At 48.7% G+C, this 21,319-nt stretch overlaps 6 protein-coding genes across 11 annotated transcripts; 3 read left to right on the forward strand and 3 right to left on the reverse strand.

Moving 5' to 3' along the window:
* Positions 1-510: 510 nt before the first annotated feature.
* LOC120901451 (mitochondrial uncoupling protein 4) lies at positions 511-9,292 on the forward strand. Of its 4 annotated transcripts, XM_040309416.1 has the most exons (6): positions 511-875; positions 1,198-1,928; positions 6,115-6,380; positions 6,936-7,045; positions 7,139-7,624; positions 7,692-9,292. In XM_040309416.1, the coding sequence occupies exons 3-6, from the start codon at positions 6,168-6,170 to the stop codon at positions 7,864-7,866; spliced, it is 984 nt and encodes a 327-aa protein (XP_040165350.1). In that variant the 5' UTR covers positions 511-875; positions 1,198-1,928; positions 6,115-6,167; the 3' UTR covers positions 7,867-9,292. The 4 variants fall into 4 exon arrangements, with proteins under 4 accessions (XP_040165350.1, XP_040165349.1, XP_040165348.1 ...); XM_040309415.1 differs by having other exon boundaries at positions 511-1,928; XM_040309414.1 differs by lacking the exons at positions 511-875; positions 1,198-1,928 and adding an exon at positions 2,320-2,692.
* Positions 9,293-9,699: 407 nt separating this feature from the next.
* Positions 9,700-14,420, forward strand: LOC120903206. Of its 3 annotated transcripts, XM_040312487.1 has the most exons (5): positions 9,700-9,792; positions 9,906-10,209; positions 12,528-12,767; positions 13,068-13,342; positions 13,415-14,420. In XM_040312487.1, the coding sequence occupies exons 2-5, from the start codon at positions 10,197-10,199 to the stop codon at positions 14,021-14,023; spliced, it is 1,137 nt and encodes a 378-aa protein (XP_040168421.1). In that variant the 5' UTR covers positions 9,700-9,792; positions 9,906-10,196; the 3' UTR covers positions 14,024-14,420. The 3 variants fall into 3 exon arrangements, with proteins under 3 accessions (XP_040168421.1, XP_040168422.1, XP_040168423.1); XM_040312488.1 differs by lacking the exons at positions 9,700-9,792; positions 12,528-12,767 and having other exon boundaries at positions 9,927-10,209; positions 13,050-13,342; XM_040312489.1 differs by lacking the exons at positions 9,700-9,792; positions 12,528-12,767 and having other exon boundaries at positions 9,942-10,209.
* Positions 14,421-14,902: 482 nt separating this feature from the next.
* On the forward strand, positions 14,903-16,254 carry LOC120903211. Its single transcript, XM_040312500.1, has 2 exons — positions 14,903-15,068; positions 15,188-16,254. The coding sequence occupies exons 1-2, from the start codon at positions 15,056-15,058 to the stop codon at positions 15,718-15,720; spliced, it is 546 nt and encodes a 181-aa protein (XP_040168434.1). The 5' UTR covers positions 14,903-15,055; the 3' UTR covers positions 15,721-16,254.
* Positions 16,244-16,919, reverse strand: LOC120903212. The gene has a single exon (XM_040312501.1). The coding sequence runs from the start codon at positions 16,885-16,887 to the stop codon at positions 16,357-16,359; it is 531 nt and encodes a 176-aa protein (XP_040168435.1). The 5' UTR covers positions 16,888-16,919; the 3' UTR covers positions 16,244-16,356.
* Positions 16,920-17,253: 334 nt separating this feature from the next.
* Positions 17,254-18,298, reverse strand: LOC120903210. Its single transcript, XM_040312499.1, has one exon. The coding sequence runs from the start codon at positions 17,941-17,943 to the stop codon at positions 17,275-17,277; it is 669 nt and encodes a 222-aa protein (XP_040168433.1). The 5' UTR covers positions 17,944-18,298; the 3' UTR covers positions 17,254-17,274.
* A 51-nt stretch (positions 18,299-18,349) lies between these two features.
* On the reverse strand, positions 18,350-21,084 carry LOC120903204 (protein asteroid). The gene has a single exon (XM_040312485.1). It carries the CDS (start codon positions 20,998-21,000, stop codon positions 18,364-18,366), a length of 2,637 nt encoding a protein of 878 aa, XP_040168419.1. The 5' UTR covers positions 21,001-21,084; the 3' UTR covers positions 18,350-18,363.
* Between the last annotated feature and the right edge of the window lie 235 nt (positions 21,085-21,319).

Here is a 21,319-nt window from a genome sequence, read left to right on the forward strand (position 1 = left end):
CGTTAATCCCGATCTGTAACTATATTTCGAATGAATTCTTTGAATTAAAATGCTAATTATAACCAGTAAAGCATTGGTTTTATCCTAACAAGGCACAACATTCAATTGCCATCCCATTCTATGCGATTTATCGAACTAAAATTACAGAATGCAAATTGCAATCCAAACTTTTCTACCAACCCTATCACCCAAGATGTATACAGGCCAGGCAATTGACAGCTCACAATCAAATCCCCAACCTGACAGCCGTTTTCCCTCGCACGATACGATTTGTTTGGCAACAAATTGGCACGGAATTTCTTACTTTTTCGCCATAAAATAGGCGCAACCGAACGTACATCAGCTGCCTTTACTTCCCAAATCCGACCGCTTATCCATAAAAACAAACCCTCGCTTACCCCATCCCCCAGCCCGGCACATAACTGCATTCGGAGCGGAACAGCTGACTCGCGGCACACACGCACAACAGCATGGAAAACATTGGACCGTGCTCCGGGCTGCCTCACCACCGTCGCCATCATTTGTGTGTCGTCCGCGAGGGCGAAAACATGTCGCCGTTTTGTTTCGAACCGAACTGAACTCACTTGCTGTGCTAGCCCACGCAACCGTGCCACCCACCAAAGTGTCCAAATATTTACCCGCTCTCCGGGGTCGTGGAGTGGCTTTTGGTTGTGCTTTGTGTATGAGCGAGTACGCGACGACCGAAGTGCGGGGTGCCATCGAGCCAGTCCAAAGTTCCGTGCGCCGTATCGGGGGCGGGGGGCGAGTGCAATCGTGTCACGCACAACGGCACACCACGATGGCCACCAGTGGACAGTACGTGCTGATTATTAACCTGAGGAAAAGCTTTCTTTTAGAACGTTGTTAAGGGGCTGGTAAGGAAATTGTCGCGTGTAGAAGAAAGTGTGTTCGTTTTTGCTCGACCGTGCGTGTGTGTGTGTGTGTCGGTGAATGTGTGTACATGTTTACATAAGTGTTTCTTTCCGGTTTGTCCCCGTTTTCGAAAGTTCCTTGCATCGGAGCGGGCACCGTCGCTGCCCAATCCGTTCTGTGCGAAATGTGTAAAATCATACTTTTCGTCTTTGGATGTTCGACTGCCAGTTTCCTTTGCAACAGCGTGCAATAATCGATTCAAAACATCATTCCCCCCCCCCCTCTCAACCCCCTAATCACCACCAACACCTTCACTCTTGGAAGGGCTCTTGAATGCCGAGGGTTGCTGACCTAAAACACGAGACTTCGCTCGCCGCTCGGCTGCATTGATTTGCCAAAGCCGTTGCAATAGCGAACATTATTATGTAATGCCAGTTGTGAATGCAACGCGACTACGCACTTTCTTCTACTACGATACCACCAAACATCACAACCACCACCACCACCACAACACCACTGCTACTACTACTGTCAGCACTGCTGTAACAACGGGGGCACACATAGACACTCACAACGGCAGCGCGAGCATTTTACCACCCTTCTCCATGACAACCGTGCGATAAACCGGCAACTGCTCGGGACGAAGCAACGAAACCGTTGGATTTTGCAGGATTTTGCACATAAACAAAAATCGCAAGCCACCCGGCCCCACGGTGGGGTACTATTTTCGGGCTGGTTCAGGCTTTGCAAATCCGTTAAGAAAAATAGGCCAAGCAGTAGGCAGTTGTTTTGCATGGATGCTTGGACGGTTGAAGGCAAGCAAACGGAGAATGGTGCAAACAGCGAGCATCGAAAATTTAGATGATTTTTTGTGACAACAAAGCTGACCAAAGCTAGGAAAAAACAGGAAAATTTCTTAAAGGGACAGCATCATCTCCTCGAGCAGCCGATTATATCCCGGTGCCTGGTGTGTCGAATACACCTGTGGAAGAGAAGCCAGCGATCCTTTAATCCATTCTAACGAGCACTCCAACGCGGTCCCGACTGCACAAGCGGTAAGTTCATCTCTCTTTTAACATGTAAACCATTTCTAGCGTCGGTCTAGTTTTAGGGCATGTAAATGCAAATACTGTCCTTGTCGAATGCAGGCTGTCGGATAAATAACAGCCAACTGAAACCCTTTAAACCCCTTCTGCTGTGTGTTTAGCATCCGCAAATCGCCGTGCAACACAATCGACTAGCACAGACCAACAGGCGCATCCGGTTTGTGGTTGTTGTCTTGTTTGCGTTTTTTTTTTTGGCTACCAATTTTGGCGACAAACAGCCTATTTATAAACCACCCTCCCGAAGGCAACCGTAGGTGTGTTTGTGTGTGTGGTTTTGGTGTGCCGGTACACGAGTCGCTCGTTGCGGCGTCATCCGGCGCCCTTACACGAGAGATACTTCTGCATGCTTGCGGGTCCGCTTGCTTAGATGGCGACGTTTCGAAGGGATGCAATCATCCCCGAACGCAGGAGAGCTCGTGAAGCGCTAGAATCTCGGCGTATAGTAGGCGTTGCAGCCGAACGGTAGTCGTGTTCCTTGACACGGTTGTGGTGTGTTTGCTGGCGACCACCAGAAGTAGTCGCGTCCGATCGTTGTCTCTCTGCCGGTGCCACTATGAGCGATATGGCGATGGACGGGTCGCGCTGAAACGGGTCGGAATCGGATATAAAGTGATTTCAGATAATTTGATTTGATCTTGTAACCGCCGGTACAGCGGAAGTGAAGTGTAACGAAACGAAGATGGTGGTGGCGCGCAACGTTGCGGAGAATGACAGTAAGTTACGAACGGCAAGTTAACTCACAATTGTTCATATCCCGTGGAAGCGTTGCTATTATGCGCTATAGCTTTATCCTTCCTTTTACCACTACCAAGGGTTAGGCCACACAGTGTTAGCCCCGCACACACACGCACAAAACATCGATTGGCTTAACGTAATGTGTCAACTTGCTTCATTTCGGATTGTAATATTCATGAAACAAATCGATTTCTCATGCCAGCCCTTCCGCGTCCGTTAAACGCAAAAGGACAGTTCGTTTGGAGGCAAGCACCGAGCCACCCGGGGCTATGCTAATGCGATTGGAAATCGTTACGCTAACGCTGCCTCAAACAGGAAATCGCTCCCATGCGTTCGGTAGGAAGGAAAATTCCAGTGACTCACCCGATCTGGCAAAAACGGCAAAGAGGACATTGAGAGCCGTTCGAATAGCAGTGACAAATGTTCAAGCCATGGGGATGAGTATGATCGTGTGAGATCGAGGCGAATGTGAAGATTTCTGTCACTTTGGCAAATTTACAAAAATCCAACACCCGGAATAAGACTCGTAAAAGCAGTATGTCTATATTTTCCGGCACTCGCCTAGGTGTTACTAAACGAGTTTGCCGTGTGAAACTGTCCTTCAAATGCAGCACGTGCACGTCTTCTTACACAACAGAATAGACGAAAGCCGCATCTAGCAGAGCAAGGAAGTGACGGGAGAGGACCTAAATTTAAAAACAAATCCTTTCCCGTGTCGGCGATTCCGTGTGTGATTCTCAGCTGTAAGCGCGATCACTGACACGATCTCTCCCATTCCTCTGAGGAAGAGAATTGGATTGGGTTGGATCTCTTGAATCAAGTGCAATGTCTTGCTGCGGTGCGTCGCTTACGGCTGCTCTCTTGTGCCTTACAAAGACGTCGCCCGAGTTGAGTTCAATGTATTCAGTGCGGCGAAGAAGGACAACGAGCCCTTTTTTTGCTGTTGTTTACTGAACAACGTGCATTCTTCCTGTTTTTGCATGGCGAAGGAAGACTAAAGAAAGAAGCATCAATTCCGTACGTCTGAAACATGTCTACAATGAAGCAGGAAAGCAGCGTCACAACAACAAGAAAGAAAAAGGGCGTGCAATGTGCTCGGGGGAAGCCACAAGGTTTGGCAAGTAGCGGGAAGCGATTCGGTATGCGATTGTTTATTTTTGGCGATAGAGAGACAGCGCACCATTCTGGGGCTTGGCTTTTAGTGCTTGGCTGCGCCTACTATTGGTGTTGGTGATGTGTGGTGATGTATGCTGCTTTTCGGCAACTGCGGCCTCGCTGGCCTCGCAATAAATTGCTATCAATTTTTCGATTAAAACCCATCAACCCCCGGTTGTCGGTTGTCTCCTCACTCGTTTCAGCCCGCGGAACGAACGAGCCCCCTTCTTCTCGCGGAGGTCAAACGGTACGGACGCGTCAGAGATGTGCCACCACCACCACCACCACCACATGGACATGGGAGGGTCGGTCGGTATCGATAACAGTATTCACCGTTTGTGGCGTTGTTATTTTTGCAACGGCGAATTGTTTGGAGCGACAAAAAAAAAAAAAAGACGCGCAAACGAAGAAACGCTGCCTGGTTTAGGCTTTTGCGTCATCGTTCCATCGGGGTCACCCTGGATGGGGTGACGTCGTTGAACTTCGGAATGGAAAATTCAAACCAGAGGAGGGGGTGTGCAGCTTACCCTCTTCTAATGAGCTGTTGAAATTGAAGCACAAAGCAAATGATTTATGCGCAATGTTTTTTTTTATGATAAGATAATCGATAGCCTCATATTGGAGTGTAATTGTGGATGTGATCTAGTGATGGGAAAAATGAAGATTTCGCCGGAATCGATTCCGGCTAGCTTCGAAGTTTTCTGGAATCGATTCCGGATAGTAGATCCGGAATCAGTTTCCGGAATAGATTCTGGAATCGGCTCCGGAATTGGTTCTGGCATCAGCTCCGGAATTGGTTCCGGCATCGGCTCCGGAATCGGAATTGGCTCCGGAATCAAAATCGGCTCCGATATCGGAAATGACTCCGAAATCAGAATTGGTTTCGAAACGGAGTCGATTTCGGCATCTTCATAGGAATAGGCCATTGGGTCCAATGATGCTACGTGTTGATAACGGCAAAGAATCAAAATTAACTTGAAAATGATCTATTCACATGGAGATTCCCGGACTTATATCGCTTCCCACAATTCTTATTTCCGGATCCCGGAGCCGATTCCGATCCTCGAATCGATTCCGGAGCCGATCCCGGAATCGATTCCGGAATCGGCTCCGGATTCAACTCCGGAATCAGCTCCGGAACCAACTTTGGAATCGGCTCCGGATTTAACTCCGGAATCGGCTCCGAATCGACTCCGGAATCGGAGTCGATTCCACCATCGAAATCGGCTCAGGAATTGATTCTGAACACGAAATCGGAATCGGGTAGGTCCGATTCCGCGCTCCCACACTATTGTGATCAGCTGAAAATCAAAGAAGTGGTACAGAATAGAGGGAAAGGAGGACATGAGCTTACTCGAAATATGACGACACAGAATAAGATTGTCCATTTGATTATTGATCAGGTGATCAGCATTCTGCTACAAATCGCACTTTTGCACTATTTATAACAACTATGGCCATTGATAACAGCCGGTAGAACCGGTGCCCCATATAGTAAAACATGAAGCACCTGATTAATTTCACTGATAACCGCGAAACCGTGGCCACTTTCACGGTCCACGGTCGGCTCGCCCGGCCGATACTACCGCGAATCAGTATTATTATCTCATCGAAATCTGCGTATTAGTTCAATTGACGAAACATATTACCGCTTTCGAAAGGCATTCATGCAAACTATCACTTGCCCGCGCGACACAGACCTCCACCTTGTCCGCCCATCTCGGGGCCCACCGGGCTTATCACCTTTCCGCGGGGTGGCGTTTTGTAATACAAAAGAGAGGAGTCGAATGAAATTGGCAAACGATCGCGTGTGTAACCAACAAACAGTAACCCCAGCTCGATGATACAACCACTACCAAAGCAGTTATCATCGTCGTTCCGTGCCGGCTGGGTGCTGGGTGGCACGTCCGCGTGAACATTTGCGCCGGAATTTGGCCTCACCTTGCGAGATGTAAGTCGATGCCGACGGAGAAGAGCATTCGGTTGTACGGTTTGATGGTGGGGGCATTATTATTGATGAACCAATTATCAGGGTGCTCTAAGAATCAGCTGTAATAATGAACCCACTGCGTCTGGAAGATCGCTAAAATACAGTGGCTGTAAGATCGCTTTCCGTGTGCTCCATTCCGCGACCACTTTAATAGCGTAATTCCCTTTCTTATACATACGTTAAGCTTGAAGCTATTTAATACAAATAATTGAAACAATCCTTCTAATTTGTTGCTTTCAATTTCTTCCCTAACAGAACCATCGACCGGTGAGGCAGCAGCTGCAGCAGCCAGCGACGGCGACACGACGATGCAGCAGACGGCAGCGGCCACCGGCCGGACGGAGATGCGCCCGGTCAAGTACCATTATGCCGACTCGTTCTGGTGCACCTACCTGGTGTCGGTGTTTGCAGCCAGCATTGCCGAAACGGTCACCTACCCGCTCGATCTGACCAAAACGCGCCTCCAGATACAGGGCGAGGCGGCGGCAACAGCGGTCGATGCCGAGGGTGCCGTCAAGAAGGTACGAAGGAAGGTGGTGGTGTGTGAAGTGTGTGGCTGTCGCGTGCCCTATCTAATCTGGCTTGTGCTGTGTTGTGGAGCTGTTTTGTGGCGTATTATCGGGCAAACTCGTTCGAGATAAAGTGGCCAATAGGTTTAGACAGAGATGAAAATTAGAGATAGGTTTGTGTTGTTTAGCATTGTGACATGTTGGATAGTACAATGTTGCCCGGAGAAACTGAGATAAGATGTTTTTGAGGAGTTCTAGAAGGGTGCAATTGTAACTATTTATTTTGTCAATTTGCAACATGTTCCTAATCAACTGAAATAACAAAAACGTGGTCTATGACGATAGGTAGAGATTGTTTGGAGAATTAAGCAAAAATATTTGTTTTGAAGAAATTCTGGAAAATGTATCAAACATTTTTAAGCTTTATTTGAACTTTGTATCCAATTTTCTATACTTTATTATGTAGGTCAAAGGTCAAACGATATATTTCCTAAAGAAGGCCACACCTTCCTCCTGCTTTGTAGTTCAAAACAACAATCTGAATTTTCAATATCTTCCCATTTCCAGCTCAAATACCGTGGTATGTTTGCAACCGCTACTGGCATCATCCGCGAGGAAGGAGCGCTAAAGCTTTGGCAAGGTATCACGCCCGCCCTATACCGGCATCTTGTGTACAGGTAGGGACTGCGCTGCCAAACAGTCTGCAACGGACAGTTCAATAGTAAGCCGTACACACAAAATAACACTTTTTATCTTCTTTTTTCTTCCAGTGGCGTTCGCATCGTAACGTACGACGCCCTCCGCAAGAAGCTGCGCAATGGGAAGGAAACCTTTTCCCTCTGGCAGTCAGCCCTGTCCGGCGTTGGTGCGGGTGCACTCGCCCAGTGGCTCGCTTCGCCCGCCGATCTCGTGAAGGTGCACGTGCAGATGGAGGGCAAACGGCGGGCGATGGGGTTGGAACCACGCGTGCACAGTGCGGCACACGCGTTCCGCGAGATAGTTAGCCGCGGCGGTGTGTTTGGGCTGTGGAAGGGTAGCGTGCCGAATGTGCAGCGCGCCGCGCTGGTGAATCTGGGCGACCTGACTACGTACGACACGGTGAAACACTTTATCATGCACAAAACCGGCCTGCCCGATTGCCACGTGGTGCACATAATGTCGTCGATCTGTGCGGGTTTGGTTGCGGCAACGATGGGCACGCCGGCGGATGTCGTGAAGACGCGCATCATGAACCAACCGACGGATGCTAGTGGCAGGTAAGTTGATGTAGATTAAAAAACACGCTGATTTCATGCACTAATTCCATTGTGCGTTTCATTGCAGGGGACTGCTATACAAGGGTTCGATCGATTGTCTGCAGCAAACCATCGGAAAGGAAGGCTTTTTCGCACTGTACAAAGGGTTCCTTCCCGTCTGGATCCGTATGGCACCGTGGTCGCTAACGTTTTGGCTTTCGTTCGAGCAGATACGGGCCAGCCTTGGTGCTAGTGGGTATTAGGATTAGGAGCAGGAAAGCCACAGCTACTACAAAGTGCACAAAGTGTAGGTTTGTTAAACACTGTTCCCGATCGTTCAATTTTTCGCAGAAATATCCCGAAGTAACAGATTAGTAGCTCCCTTTTGTCCGGCACATTTTTCTCTTTTTGTGCCATTTTTGTTTACACCATTCGTTGTTCTTCATCATTAATAGCCTCTAGCTCATTATATATATTATGTTCTTTTGTGCGTGTTTTGGGTTGTAAATATTATTGTCAGCTCACGTGTGCATGTGTCCCCACACGCTATGGAGCTCATCGCTACATTTTCTAATACAAACGAGAGCTATCGTTGTTCAGCTGTTTTCTTATTTGAAACTGTGATTTAGAGAGTATAGTTTGGTCAGAGAAGAAAGCAACGACTCTTTCGAGAAAGGGCACACCGGCTCGGTGCCGGTCTGATGGTTGCTGCTGTAGATGGTAGCTTGGTCCCAATTAGTGTACGGTTAATTGTGTTTGGATTAAAGTTTTGGCTTCACGTCGACAGTAGCACACCTAACTGCTGTTCTGTTTGTGATTGGTAAGTGCAGTCGATTCGTTCGTTTTTCATCATCACCGTCTCTCCGGTCATACATCACTACGGCTCAGGGAGTACAGTTAAACAAAACAGTTAAACCATTATTAATCTCCTCTGGTAAATGTTCCTCTATCCTCTTGAAGAAACGGTCAACTAAAATGAAAATTGTATCGAAAACACTCCTCCTCTGCGAAAATGTTTTTTTTTTTTTCCTGTAAGTTCCTTAACCCTTCGAGCGTATGTGCAAATATGTAATCGAAACCTTACGCCTTCTTTCGGGGAGTGGAGGAACCATCTCCTTATGTAGCTCTTAGCAAACTCCCACGATAAAAAAAGGAAAACCAACGACGACAATACCAAACCTTGTACGATAAAATGTAGCATTAAATGTTTTACGGTGGAAAGGGTGCAGGCATAAAAAGGCACAGAACTCGTTACACGAGCGTTACTACTGTAGTATCATGTAGCAATAATGAGGATTTTGGTAAAAGCAAGTAGTGAGATCTAGCAAACGACCATCGTTTGGTTTTAATCGATAGTATGCCCAAAAGCAAGTTGATAAATCTAGCGCTATCACTGATCACTTCTCCTCTTAGAAATGGAAGACATTCGTTATGTTTGTCCCCAAAACAACCGATCAACTCCTTACTATACAAAACCATAACTATAGCCGTGTTATATAGAATCTTCTCGAAACTATTGTAAATTGTACATAGAGTAGGTTAGATAAAGAGAACTCTGGTGCAGTTTAATTATTACGTTAGTCAACAACAACCACAACCTACGGGATAGGGTTTACAGTTTTGAAATGGTTGCAACATAGAGAAGTAAAAACGTACGCAAAATAAATGAAAATAATAGCCAATAGCGAACTTACATTCCTGTGCAAGTTTAGTGAATATCACATCTGTGTTGAAGATTAAAAAATTTCTGCTTTAATTTATAATTATTACTAACTTTAAGTAGTATACTAGACGTGGTTTTGCCAATATTTGATTTATTTGCGCAAGATTTCCTTTTTTATTATAATTATTTATTACGCTATGATAAAACTTACTTATATAATGTTGTATAATTTTCAGAAAGAAAGTATGAAATTACTCATAAGCGGATAACACAAAGTAAAAAATCAACATGAAAATAATTGATCGTAGTCCGAACATACTGAAAAGCGAATCTTTTGCACAACACTGTACGTTGCCGGTTCAGAGCGCTGACCAGAGAGACTACGGAGAGCAAAATGCGCCCAGCTGCAAGGCAAAACGGTAGAAAATGAGAGATACTTTTGACCTGAATCGCTAATTTCGTGAATCCGTTCAATCCGCACTATGATCAAAAATCAACTCGAAGATTTTAACATTTTTAGATACTGGTAAGATACTTGTAAACCATTAATACTATAGATAAGCCATTTAATTTAAGGAATAAAATAACGTAAAATTTTGAATATTTTCTAACAATTTTTCTTTTCATCTCCCGTTGCAGCCACAAAAAATCCCAACGTTCGTCGATTTTTGCCACCTCGTGCTTTACCGCGCGGCCATTGTGTCGCACCGGGACCGGTTCTCTCTAACCCGCGAAATAAAACGAACCTCAGTGTAACGGATATTACGACTGTAGCCGCCGAACAGTGAATAGTCTCGTACATACATCGCAACCACACGCCGGTCGGTGTATTCGTTTTGCGTTGTCGTCGTGTTGTCGTCTGCTGCCTGCTACCCGCGCGTTTCATTACATTGTGTCGTCGTAAGAAGCTTCCTTCCAACCGCTACAAATATGGCCAACATTGGTAAGTAGAAAAAGGGGAACTAACCTATGGGAGAGTTTGCTGCTTTATAAAGAAGGAAGTGGTTGATTGAGCGTGGCAGAAAAAGCGTGTGACTAACAAACGAAAAATGGCTTTAGATTAAGTGAATTAGGGATCAAAAAGATCACGCACTTAAGTGAGTAAGATGATGCAGATGGCTTTCCACTTGTAAGGTGTGAAAAAACACAAGCGAGCTTCCATCGCTCAAGATGTTTCCCAGAGGCCACTTCACACTAGTCGCCACCCGACCGGCATTTTTGGTGAAAGTAGCTATGTGAGAGAGAGGGCCGAACAAAACGACAAAACACCATTCCGCTGTAGGTGGATGTTTCTAAAAATAAATGCGAAATTTTGTGATTTTTCGCTGCAGACAAATGAGTCAGCTCGAGTGCATATGGATTGGCAGTTTCCGTAGGGTTTGCGATGGTAGGTATTGCCAACCGGAGGGAGATGCTATCGATCGAAAGTATGCACATCATCCCGCCCTCCCCTACGGGGTCGCCCTTCTACTTTGTTTTGCCTGTTTGTCTGTTTGGAAGGTCATCGAAGCGTTATTTTTGTTTAACGCGATGAGGTCAGCGGCAGTTGAATTTAATCAACAACAACCACTCTCTTCTCCTATCCCTGCCGGCTTATCGTCGCGAAACATTCCACTTTTGCCCACGATCGCCTAACGACTGTCGTGTGACTGCTGGTATACGATCAAATCTCTTTCCCTTGATGACCATGATGATGATGATGTCACCGTCGTCTTCCACGTTCGTGCTAGGCGGCTTTAGTAAGTCGCCATGAATAGTGCACTGCTCAACGCGGGTGTAGGCATACATCACACTCTCCCCCGCCTCCACTGCACTGCACCAGGCCCAGTATTGTGGGCTTTGTGGAATACGTGGCCCCACAGCACTCCCACTTTCCTTGGCGTGGCTGGCGGCCGCCGTGTTGCTAATAAAATGCGGTTGTTATTCGAGAACGTGTATGGAAAAGGTCGGTCGGTATGACGCTATAGCATTACCTTTGCCTCGTCGTCGTCATCATCATGATGTTCCACAACCCGGTGCGGTGCAATGGTGATCGTTGTTAGTCGTCGGCTAGCGGCTAGCGCTAAAATGGCTAAATTATTCCGAAAGTGCACCGGTAAGCGCATATTTTCCCTTTTCCTCCTTCGAACGTACCATCACCGATTTTGGTTGACCAACTGAACACAGGGCAGTTGGGGGAACTGGCCGGTTGCACCTGCCGCATACCAAAAACTTCGCAACATCGATATGTTAATGGCCAATCTCGAAGAAGAAGTTTAAAGTAGCGAAAGAAGATAATCCATGTGGACACAATGTGTTATTTTCATTTTATGCAGCTAACGTACAGGAAAAACACAACACGAAACGACGACATGCCCAAAAATCGATCGATTTTTGGCCACCGGATTTTATCTCACCGTGTTGGTTGGGTGATGATGATGCAATGCGACGGTTTTGTTTTTGGAGTGTTTGTTGCGAGAAACTCCTTTTTAAGGCTTTGCTTTTGTATCGATTTCGCCAGTACTGTTCCGTGCAGAGAAATAAGAGGTACACGAAGCAATAACCCTGTTGACCCTTTGCTTTGAATCAATCAAGAGGAAAGTGGGAACGAGCGAAGAAAAACTATTTTCAGTCAGAAGTATCGAAAAAAAACTGCAAAAGTACGCACAGAAGAAAACAATCTCTGTTCTACTTCGGCTGTGCCCAACGAAGCGTGTACCAGTGTGCCATTTTATGCAAGGGGACCGCATAATGAGAAGCTCCGTTGTCTGGGATAGTGGTGCCAAGTTGGGTGCCAAACATCATGAATCAGATTCCCAGTTTTTTATTAACAAAAAAAAGAAAAAATGTTCTTCCACACCATCATGTTAGAAAGTTAGAATAACAACAATACACTTAGGTGTTACATTTTACACAGCACTCGACTGCTCAGCGCATCGATCCACAGCTGCCTACACGAGGGAAGAGTACGCAAAAGCAATGTGCGCGCTAACGAGCGACTCATGCCTGGGCAGCCGGCTAGTGGCGAAGAAACGCTCAATTAGCACCTTCAATTGTTACAAACTAGCTTTGACTAAGATAAGGTCAACAATGATGGCTCCGTTTGCTGGAATGTACTAGACCTAGCCAAGGAGAGATTGAGGGATTTTGAAACCATTGCAACCATCGCTACGTGGGCGCCTTTTTATTCAAAATTTATCTAACGCTTCCCGTTTTCAATTTGGTCGCAAAAATCATCCACATTTTGTTCATCACTAATACTGCACCCACACATCCCATAAGATCCGGTTGCGCACCGTCGATACAAGGAGAAAAAGATTGTAACTAACCATGCTGCTGCCAGTACTGCTGCCGATGCCGGTGACGATGGCCACGTGGCTGAAGAGCATGATGCGACGGCAGAGGCAGCGGTAGTAGAGGAGGAACCATTGGAACAGCAACAGCAACCACCAACAAAGCTGTCCAGTGGGGGTAGCGTTGAAACTGTTTCCGGTGCACCAATCGAACGACGTGACCCGATCGGTAAGTAGATCGCGTGTACGTTTTTCGTTCGTCTCTCACACACACACAATGCGCCACTACAGAGGCGCTTTAATGGTGCCTGTGGGTGCAACACATAAATATAGAAAGGTTTATGAGGGTTTGGTGGCGATTTTAACAGTTTCGATTGTGTAGCTTGATTTATGTATGGGAATTGTGAATGAGGTGCTACTGTGCAGGTTTTCCCTTCTTTTCTCCCTTCTCCGACACGGCCCCTTTAATATCGTTCCACAACCATTTTTTGTTCTATTTCCATACCTTCTGAACTGCGAAACTACCTAGAGCTGGAAACGGAGGACAAGCTGGAGTACCGCTTCGTGCCAACCGGCAACGGGGTGGTCAACTTCAAGGTGCGCGCACCGAACGATGCCCACATCGCGCTCACCACCAACCCGGAGGAGTCGGACCCGATGCTGGAGGTGTTTATCGGCGGCTGGAAGAACACCAAGTCGGTCATTCGCAAGAACCGCACCAAGCCGGACGTGGCGGAGGTGGAAACGCCCGACATTCTGAACGCGGGCGAGTTCCGGGGCTTCTGGATCCGTTGGCAGGATAATGTGAGTTTCGGTTTTGTCGCGTCGAATCGAAGCAAAATAAATGTTAATTTAAATTTTCTCTTCCCTATGCAGGTGGTTACGGTCGGTAATGAAGGATCGGCCGCTGCCTTCCTGTCGTACGAGAACCCGGAACCGTTCCCGATCAACTGTGTCGGTTTCTGTACGGGCTGGGGTGCGACCGGATCGTGGCTGATTGAACCGGCCTCGGAGCAGGCGAGCCCATCGGCCCCGACGGCCGCCGCCCTGAGTGCTGGCGGAGCTGCCTGCTGGGTTGCGGCGGCTAATGGGGAAATTCCCCCGAACGCGGTGGTCGGTGGTTCGGACGGTGAAGATATGTACATCGGGCGGGCCCAGCACGAGGGTGGCATCATCCCCGGCAAGGTGGTCGCCTCGCACGGTGTGTGCTACATTGCGTGGGGTGGGGCCGAGAACCCGAAGGCCGAGTACGAGGTGCTGTGCGATTTCGGGGGCGAGTTTGTACCGGCGAGTGGTAGCGACATTCCGCCCACCGCCCTGCCGGCCGGCGAATCCGAGGATGGCGAGCCACTGTTCATTGGGCGGGTGACGCACGAGGGCACGGTGACGGTGGGCAAGGTGCAGCCGTCCCACGGCGTTTGCTACATTCCGTACGGCGGTCAGGAGCTTGCGTTCGCCGAGTACGAGATCTTCGTCAGTCCTTAAGGAGGGCGTCCAACGCGCCACAGGGAGGGTCCGTTACCAATATGCGTTAACCCTTTGCGCCACTGCCTTTGCAGGGGGTGGCGAGGGAGATGTTTTAGAATTATGCTATAAACACACACCCACACACACACAAACACATTTTACATATAAACATGGCGCAGCACGCAGTTAAACGCACAGTCAAACACGCACACATAGTCAGGTCGAAGGAGAAGCAGAGCAACGGGGTCGAGCTTACTTTTAAAAAGCGCATGCCTGCAAATGTTATTGAACGATGTTTAATTTATGAGCTTTAGATATTTATGATACCCCACAGCGAGATAACAGTATAATAACCCTTTTCAGTGCAGTAGCAGGGCAGCAGTTCGTTAAAATAAATGATCTAAAGTAACAGGAACGGCGCATTTATTTATTTATGTTGGCCAGTGAGCACACTTTTTGCATGCATCACACATTGAAGGAAACAATAAAACATTTCAATTAGTCAGAAAAATGTAAATATTTTACAAACAATCTACAATGCACTCGATCTCTAGTATTTTGTCGCCATAACGGTCAAATCAAACGTTCGGTGATTGCTCACGAGTGAGTTACATCCTTCTCATTTGTTTACATTCACTCGTTTGTGCAACTCACCACAATTGTCGTGAAAATACTATTAAAAAACAGGCTAGTTATAGTGTCTGGTTATCAAAAATTCAGTATTATTCAGTACTACGAATACTGTAAAATAGCCACACGTAAAAAATGTTTTTTAATAAAAGCACTACATACCATTCCAACCTGTTGCACCCGCTATGAGCAAAGCTTCTCACTGCGTCGACTTTCCTCACGACGCACTCACTTTGTTATGACAGTGCGCGCTCACGCCCACCGAACATCCCAAAGCAGCCGTCGCAAGGTGGAATGTCCAGTTGTGCAAAAGTTGTGCATGAAATTGCGATGCAGGTGCAGTAAGCGCTGATCAAGCAATCCTGAGGATTCATTCCGGAAAGGGCGTTCTAACGAAACCAGTAGCCTTTATTCAACAACATGGTGAATTACAGTAAGTGTTTCGCTTCGCTTTACGTGTCATCGATTGTTAGAAACTCCGTGCCTGTGGCTCCTGCTCCCTGTCCCTGAGTAGTGGACTGATGACTCACCGCTAACCAATTCGTTTTGCAGCGTCCACGCCGCGGCACATCCACTTCTACGACATCCACGATGACGACCGGTACCCGCGCACCGCCCGTAAGCAGCAGCTCCACCGGTGGGACGCGCTGCACAGCATGAAATGGGTACCGTACCAGGACAGTGGGCCCCTGCCGCCCAGTGCCGTCGAGTGTGGCACCAGCAAGCGCACGAAGCTGTACCTGGGCCGGGCGGAGCATGCCGGCTCGGTCACGCCCGGCTTCATCAACCCGGCCAAGAAGGTGTGCTACATTCCGTGGGGCGGCAAGGCGCACGAGAAGAAGGTGTGCGAGATCCTGTGCACCGCCGGGGAGTTTGTGCCGTGCACCGAGACGAACGTGCTGCTGCAGGCAACGCCGGCCGGTGTGTCCGAGCAGGGCGAACCGCTGTACATCGGGCGGGTAGCGGTGGACGGGCAGCTGGTCTGCGGGAAGGTGCAGCGATCGCACTCCGTCTGCTACATACCGTACAACAGGAAGGAGGAACCGCACGTCAACTTTGAAGTGTTTATCAAATCGCAGCAGTGAAACGCGGCACCGACTGGTACATAGATACATTATACTCGTGCGGCGACGATGTCGGCGACGAATTACGCTTAAGGGGTGGTGGCGTTGGCCCATCCGATGCGCTTTTAACGGACGAAATTTATATGGGATTGATCGATAACGTCGGACGTGCGATTGCGTCTAACGATGGAATCAAAACTCCTTGATTCCGTCGGATCGTCGCTTCCGATTTTATCGGTCATCTTAATTATGCAGGTTATGGAGGAACAATATCAGCTTATTTTTTTATAATGTTTTAACTATTAAAATCATCCAAATAATCGCAATTTGAACCGGAATAGCGTTTGACAGCAACGTCCGATAAAATCGCATCGAACGGACGTTTGCCACCACCCAAAAGGGAATCTTAGATAATGGCTGTGTCAAAATTTTAAACCTGATAGTGAAACGCATAGCGCACTATCGCCTGTAGGGACTGAGGAACGGGGAAAGGAAACAAAAGATTAATTGTAAACTATTAAACTGCACGCTAAATACAAGCCGGTTGTATGGTGACGCGAAACGGTTTATTCATTCAAAAAAATGCAGCAGAGAGGTAGTCGTGTTCCCGGTGTCATGTCATGTAAGGAGGAGGGTGGACGTGAAAACGTTGCGCTTTCAGCGCCCAGGCACTGGTTGATTAAAGCCGGCAGTGGTAACGTAAACATCGTACTCGCGGAAAGCTTTCTCGACCCCACCGACCGCGATGTAGCAGCAGGAGTGCTCCGGCTGCACCTTGCCAACGACCGTCGTCGATCCCAGGCGCACCAGCCCAATGTAGAGCGGCTTGCCGTGCTCGGACACACCGCCCCGCAGCGCTCCGTTCGGGATGTAGCCGCCACCGACGTGTACGAAGTGGCCCTCGTACCCGCACAGCACCTGGTAGTCGGATTTGGTGTGCTCCTCGCCACCCCACACCACGCAGCACGCCTTCTTCGAGGGCACGATCCGACCCGGCACGATCGAGCCGCGATGCTTCGCCCGCCCGATGAACGTCACTTCGCCTTCGTAGCCGCCGACGACCGCATCGGGCGGTACCAGCCCTTCGGCCGCCTGCACCCAGCGGGCATTATCGAGGTAGGCGTGCTCGGTGTACCCTTGCGACGGTACGTTGTACGTAAAGTGAGCCGTGAACTGGCGGTTGCACATGGTTAATTGTTTGGAGAAGTTTCACACTGCAATCAAAGTACACTTTGTCACACTTGTTCGCTGCGCGAGTATTAAGAAGATGCCATCAAACCGTCATTAATCTTCTTTTTGGTACATTTGGTATATTGTGGAATTCGGCGAAAACATATCACACATACTATCGCCGTTGAGAGTATTCTTTCGCTTTGGTTGTTGCAGATTTTGCATTGCTTTCAACAACACACACAGACACACACAGAGTCAGGGGATATTTATGAAATTAGGGGTTGTAAAAACCAACTCGCATTTTGTCTTTAAATAAACACTTTTGATTACACTTAGCACTGGCACCGTTAAGCATATTAAATGTGTTTTTGTTCGAAACCAACCACAAACGCCCCCTTTTTTTTAAGACTCATCAAAGGCACCCTTATACTCCGCTTTGGACACGAAAATTTCGTAATCGTTGAATCTTCTCAGAATTCCATTAACTACGGCCTGGCAGCAAAACTCGTCCGGCACTATGCTCCCGACCACCGTCACCAGCCCCATCCGCACCAACCCGATGAATATCGGTTTGCCGCGCTTGGTCACGCCACCCTGCAGGGACCCTATCGGACAGTACCCGCCGCTCGTCTGCACGAACCGCCCGTCGTACCCGCACAGCACCTGATAGTCGTGGACGGCGTGCTCCAACCCCTCGGACACGATCAGACAGGCCTTCTTCGATGGTATCACCCGACCCGGGACAATCGCTTTCCGATGCTTGGCCCTTCCGATGTAGGTCGTTTCGCCTTCGTAGCCTGCGACGACCGCTTCCGGCGGTACGACACCTTCCGCTGCTAGTACCCACCGGGCACCGCTCCAGTTGTAGCAGTCGTTGTAGCCGTAGGACGGATACAGCGGCGGTGGCTCACTACCGCCCCACATAGCTTCTGCACTGCTCTGGCGTTCGGGGATCTCCTCTGGTGCTGTGCGTTCCGCTCCCTCCCAAAACAAACGCACACTGAATGTGAAGACTGATGGCGCCGCGATGTCGCGATTTTGGTTCAATAATAACACGCACACACACACCATTAAATGCGCACTCTCCCCAAAATAAGCACGCACACACCCCCAAAATGTATGTTGCGCTCGGCAGCATGCCCTGCATGCTTTGCATCCCCCCACCGACCGTTGCTAATATGCTCATCGCGGTTGGTTTGTTATGAGGGAAAGGGGAGGGCCTTTCACAGCGGTTTAAACTCCAGAGCACGTGGTCATGCGGCTTAACACGTGCAACTTTCAAATTGCTTTCTTCATTGCATGCGCACTTTATAATTTTCGTTTTGCCTAATTAAATTCATAACACGCGTCGGGAGTTTCATTAAATATGTAAAATATCGTATTGTTGACTGACAAAATTTTTAAAAAATATTTTAACAAATATTTTTTAATTATTATTTAATTTAACGGTTTCTTCATACAATTTACAACACCCAACTTTGTTTCCAAAGTTCAACCTGCCAATAGAAGTTGACTGAATTTATTGTTCACATCAACGTACCCCTCCCCATCATCGCTTTCACTCGACTCGTCCTTCTTGCCCTCGTCCCAATTATTTGCCGGTCGAATCGTGATCGGTTGCACGTGCACTAACGGCTGCTCCTTCCGTTTCGCTGCCTTTCCCGTCTTCGCCCTCACCGTTCTACCCTTCAGCTCCGGTACGTAGGTTTCCACAAACCGCACCATCACGCAAACGGCCGCGTAAAGTGTTGGCGAGTGGCGGAACATCACCGTGCGCTCGTACTCACCAAGGTCCGCCCGGTTCTTCATCCCTTCGTACACGTTGTACACGAACAGCGTGTTGTACAGCTCGTGCATGCGTAGATTTTCCACCGGATAGCCCAGCAACGGCGTGAGAGCGTACAGATTGAAGCAAACCGACTGGAAGCTGGCCAGTGTGTGCATGGTGCCGGCCTCGATCCACATCTTACGCCTTCCCCTGACCTCCTCCTCTTTGTACGAAAAGTGTTGTATCAAATGGTCGTAAGCGAGCAGCGCCGACGCACGGGAAGTTCCGCTCGCTAGCTTATTGTAGAACGTTCGGTTAAATGCAACGTCCGGCTTCCCTGCAGACTGTTCGCTCGTTTTGCTTGTTTGTCGCTGTTGCTCCAAATACTCCCGATGTGCCTGGCGAAACTGGTCCACGTTTCGGTTCAAGCTTTTCAGCGCCTTATCCACAATTTGAAGCTGCAAAATGCACACCACGAGCGCATGCACGTACGCCAAGTTCACGTCGGGACAGTTCTTCGCCCAGTAGATGATCGCCAGAAAGTAAAGCCGCAAATTGCTAGGAACGCTGCGGATCGTTTCAAATAGCTCGTCACACTTTTCGATCCCAGCGGCTTCGAACAGCTTCCGCAAGATGGTAACGTTTGGCAGCTTGGCAGGATCGTATTCGACCCCTGCGGGCAGACAGGCATCGGTAACGGTAACGTTCACCACACCCGTACCGGGCACCCGTCGCGTAACGTACTTAAACTCGGTCGTTTTTACTTTAAAGCCTGTTTTGAGAATCGCAAACACGGTTCGCAAAATAGGACCGCTCAGCCTGTTACTGTCCTGCCGCTTAACGTCCTCGATCTGGGGATAGTTGATGTACAAATTCGAATGGATCAAATCGGTCAAAAAGCGTGGCACTTGGGCCGCGCTGTAGATGCGCTTGAACCAGTCCGGCCAGTTCCGGTCGGTGAACTTGTTGCGCTTCAGCTCCGGCCCAATCAACGGTTCATGTCCATCCATAATGATCTCTTCCGTGTCAGATTCTTCTTGTACGAGGTCATTTTCATCCTTGTCGTGCTCCTCATCGCAGGAATTGTGTCGTGACAATTCATCTTCCTGGTCGTCTTTGCTTTTCTCCTCCTTTTGCCCTTCGTTCGATGCAGTTTCCTCCTCCTCCTCCTCACTATCGAGAAAGCTTGCCTCGTCGACCGTTTCCATCGGTTCTTCACCATCAGCAATCGCTCCCAATCGTGTTTGAAGTTCCTTTTCAATCTCATCGTCCTTCAGTGGCGTTTCTTGCGCAGTTTGATCCTGCAAACCGAAATAATGCAACGCGACGCAATCCTCACAATTGTAGCCACGGATCGCCGTCAGTATCTGCCGGTACACTTGCTGCTTTTGCTCGCCCTTAATGTGTCGTATTATCGCCCGCGTTGCAGACTCAAACGTGTGGTTCTGCAGCCACTTCAGAATCACCTTCAGACGACGCTCCTGCTGATTGATTTTCCGGTTCACCCGGCCAGTGCTTATCGCCTCATAAAACGCCCGTAGCACATTCCGCTCGATGTAGTCATTCCCCAGCAGGACGGCAAACAGCGGGATCATCTCTTTCCCCAGCTGGTCGTGCGGCCCAGTCAAATTGTCGATCGTGTACAGGCAACAGTCAAGGTAGGAGTATGTTTCCACCTCTCCTTCACCTTCCACCACGTCCTGATCGCCGCACTGAGCGATATACTTTACCCCATCGCCCCGTTGTCGCGCCTTTTTCGTCTGCTTTCGCTCCACGATGCCAACCTTAAAGTTTTCGCCCTCCCTGTCCGACACCTTGCGGTACACCTTGCTCGACAGCGTCACGTACGGGATGTACTGCACGTCGTGGATGTAAAAGTCCGAATCGTAGCTCAGCACGGGACAGCCGAGCTTGCGGGCCAGAATGGCCACCTCATCGTCCGCCTCGAACGCGCACCGCATGAACGCAACGCCCGACTCGCGCATTGCGTCGACGAACACTTCCCGCAGCATCGGGGGCGTTGCGCTGTTGATCGCGGGCACGTGAAAGCCTTTCATCTTCAGTATGCGCTGCTGCATCCGGTACCGCACGATGGCGATCTTGCGCGACTCGTAGCCACCGTCGAGCAGCACGTACGGGACCACGTTCACCAGCTGCAGCTTGTCGAAAAAGTCCACCACCGTCCGGTAGTACGCGTCGTAGTTGCCGCCCAAGGCGAGCCCAACTTTTTGAGATCTTTTGAACAGCTGCACGCACAGGTTGTCGCCATCGATCACGAGCTTTGTGTCGTGTAGTTCGTGCGGTTTCAGATAAACTGCTGCGTTCTTTTCGATAAACGTGGTTAAACCACGGACACCCATTTTCGGTGGGAAGTTGTCGGGGGAAAAGCAGCAGAAAACTAACTTTTGTAAGCGGAGATTTGCACGTGCCGGGTTTGTTTACAAACAATGAAGACTGATTTGAAACCCGTACAACATGGCAAGGCTTTTTGACGTTGAAACATCGCTGTATCTCGCTCATTTTCTTCACTCTTCCTTTACTGCCTACAGTGCTCTTTTCGAAGTGAGCCCTATTTCACTTCATTTCAAACACTTCGTACACCTTTGTCCATATGCCCAATATTCTCCGGATTATTCTTCACGCTTCAATGCGCAATTTGCTCTGAACATGAAGCCATGT

Source organism: Anopheles arabiensis, chromosome 3 (genome assembly GCF_016920715.1).
Source record: "Anopheles arabiensis isolate DONGOLA chromosome 3, AaraD3, whole genome shotgun sequence".
NCBI classification, from domain to species: Eukaryota; Metazoa; Arthropoda; class Insecta; order Diptera; family Culicidae; genus Anopheles; species Anopheles arabiensis.

Excerpts from the sequence above, each read along its gene's own strand:
- LOC120903204 (XM_040312485.1), bottom strand. The coding sequence starts at position 21,000 with ATGGGTGTCCGTGGTTTAACCACGTTTATCGAAAAGAACGCAGCAGTT.
- LOC120901451 (XM_040309414.1), top strand. The coding sequence starts at position 2,659 with ATGGTGGTGGCGCGCAACGTTGCGGAGAATGACA. Across the intron at positions 6,381-6,935 it reads CCGAGGGTGCCGTCAAGAAG|CTCAAATACCGTGGTATGTT; the intron begins GTACGAAGGAAG and ends TCCCATTTCCAG. Across the intron at positions 7,625-7,691 it reads CCGACGGATGCTAGTGGCAG|GGGACTGCTATACAAGGGTT; the intron begins GTAAGTTGATGT and ends GTTTCATTGCAG.
- LOC120903206 (XM_040312487.1), top strand. Across the intron at positions 12,768-13,067 it reads CGAACGACGTGACCCGATCG|AGCTGGAAACGGAGGACAAG; the intron begins GTAAGTAGATCG and ends GAAACTACCTAG. Across the intron at positions 13,343-13,414 it reads GGATCCGTTGGCAGGATAAT|GTGGTTACGGTCGGTAATGA; the intron begins GTGAGTTTCGGT and ends TTCCCTATGCAG.
- LOC120903210 (XM_040312499.1), bottom strand. The coding sequence starts at position 17,943 with ATGGTGTGTGTGTGCGTGTTATTATTGAACCAAAATCGCGACATCGCG.
- LOC120903212 (XM_040312501.1), bottom strand. The coding sequence starts at position 16,887 with ATGTGCAACCGCCAGTTCACGGCTCACTTTACGTACAACGTACCGTCG.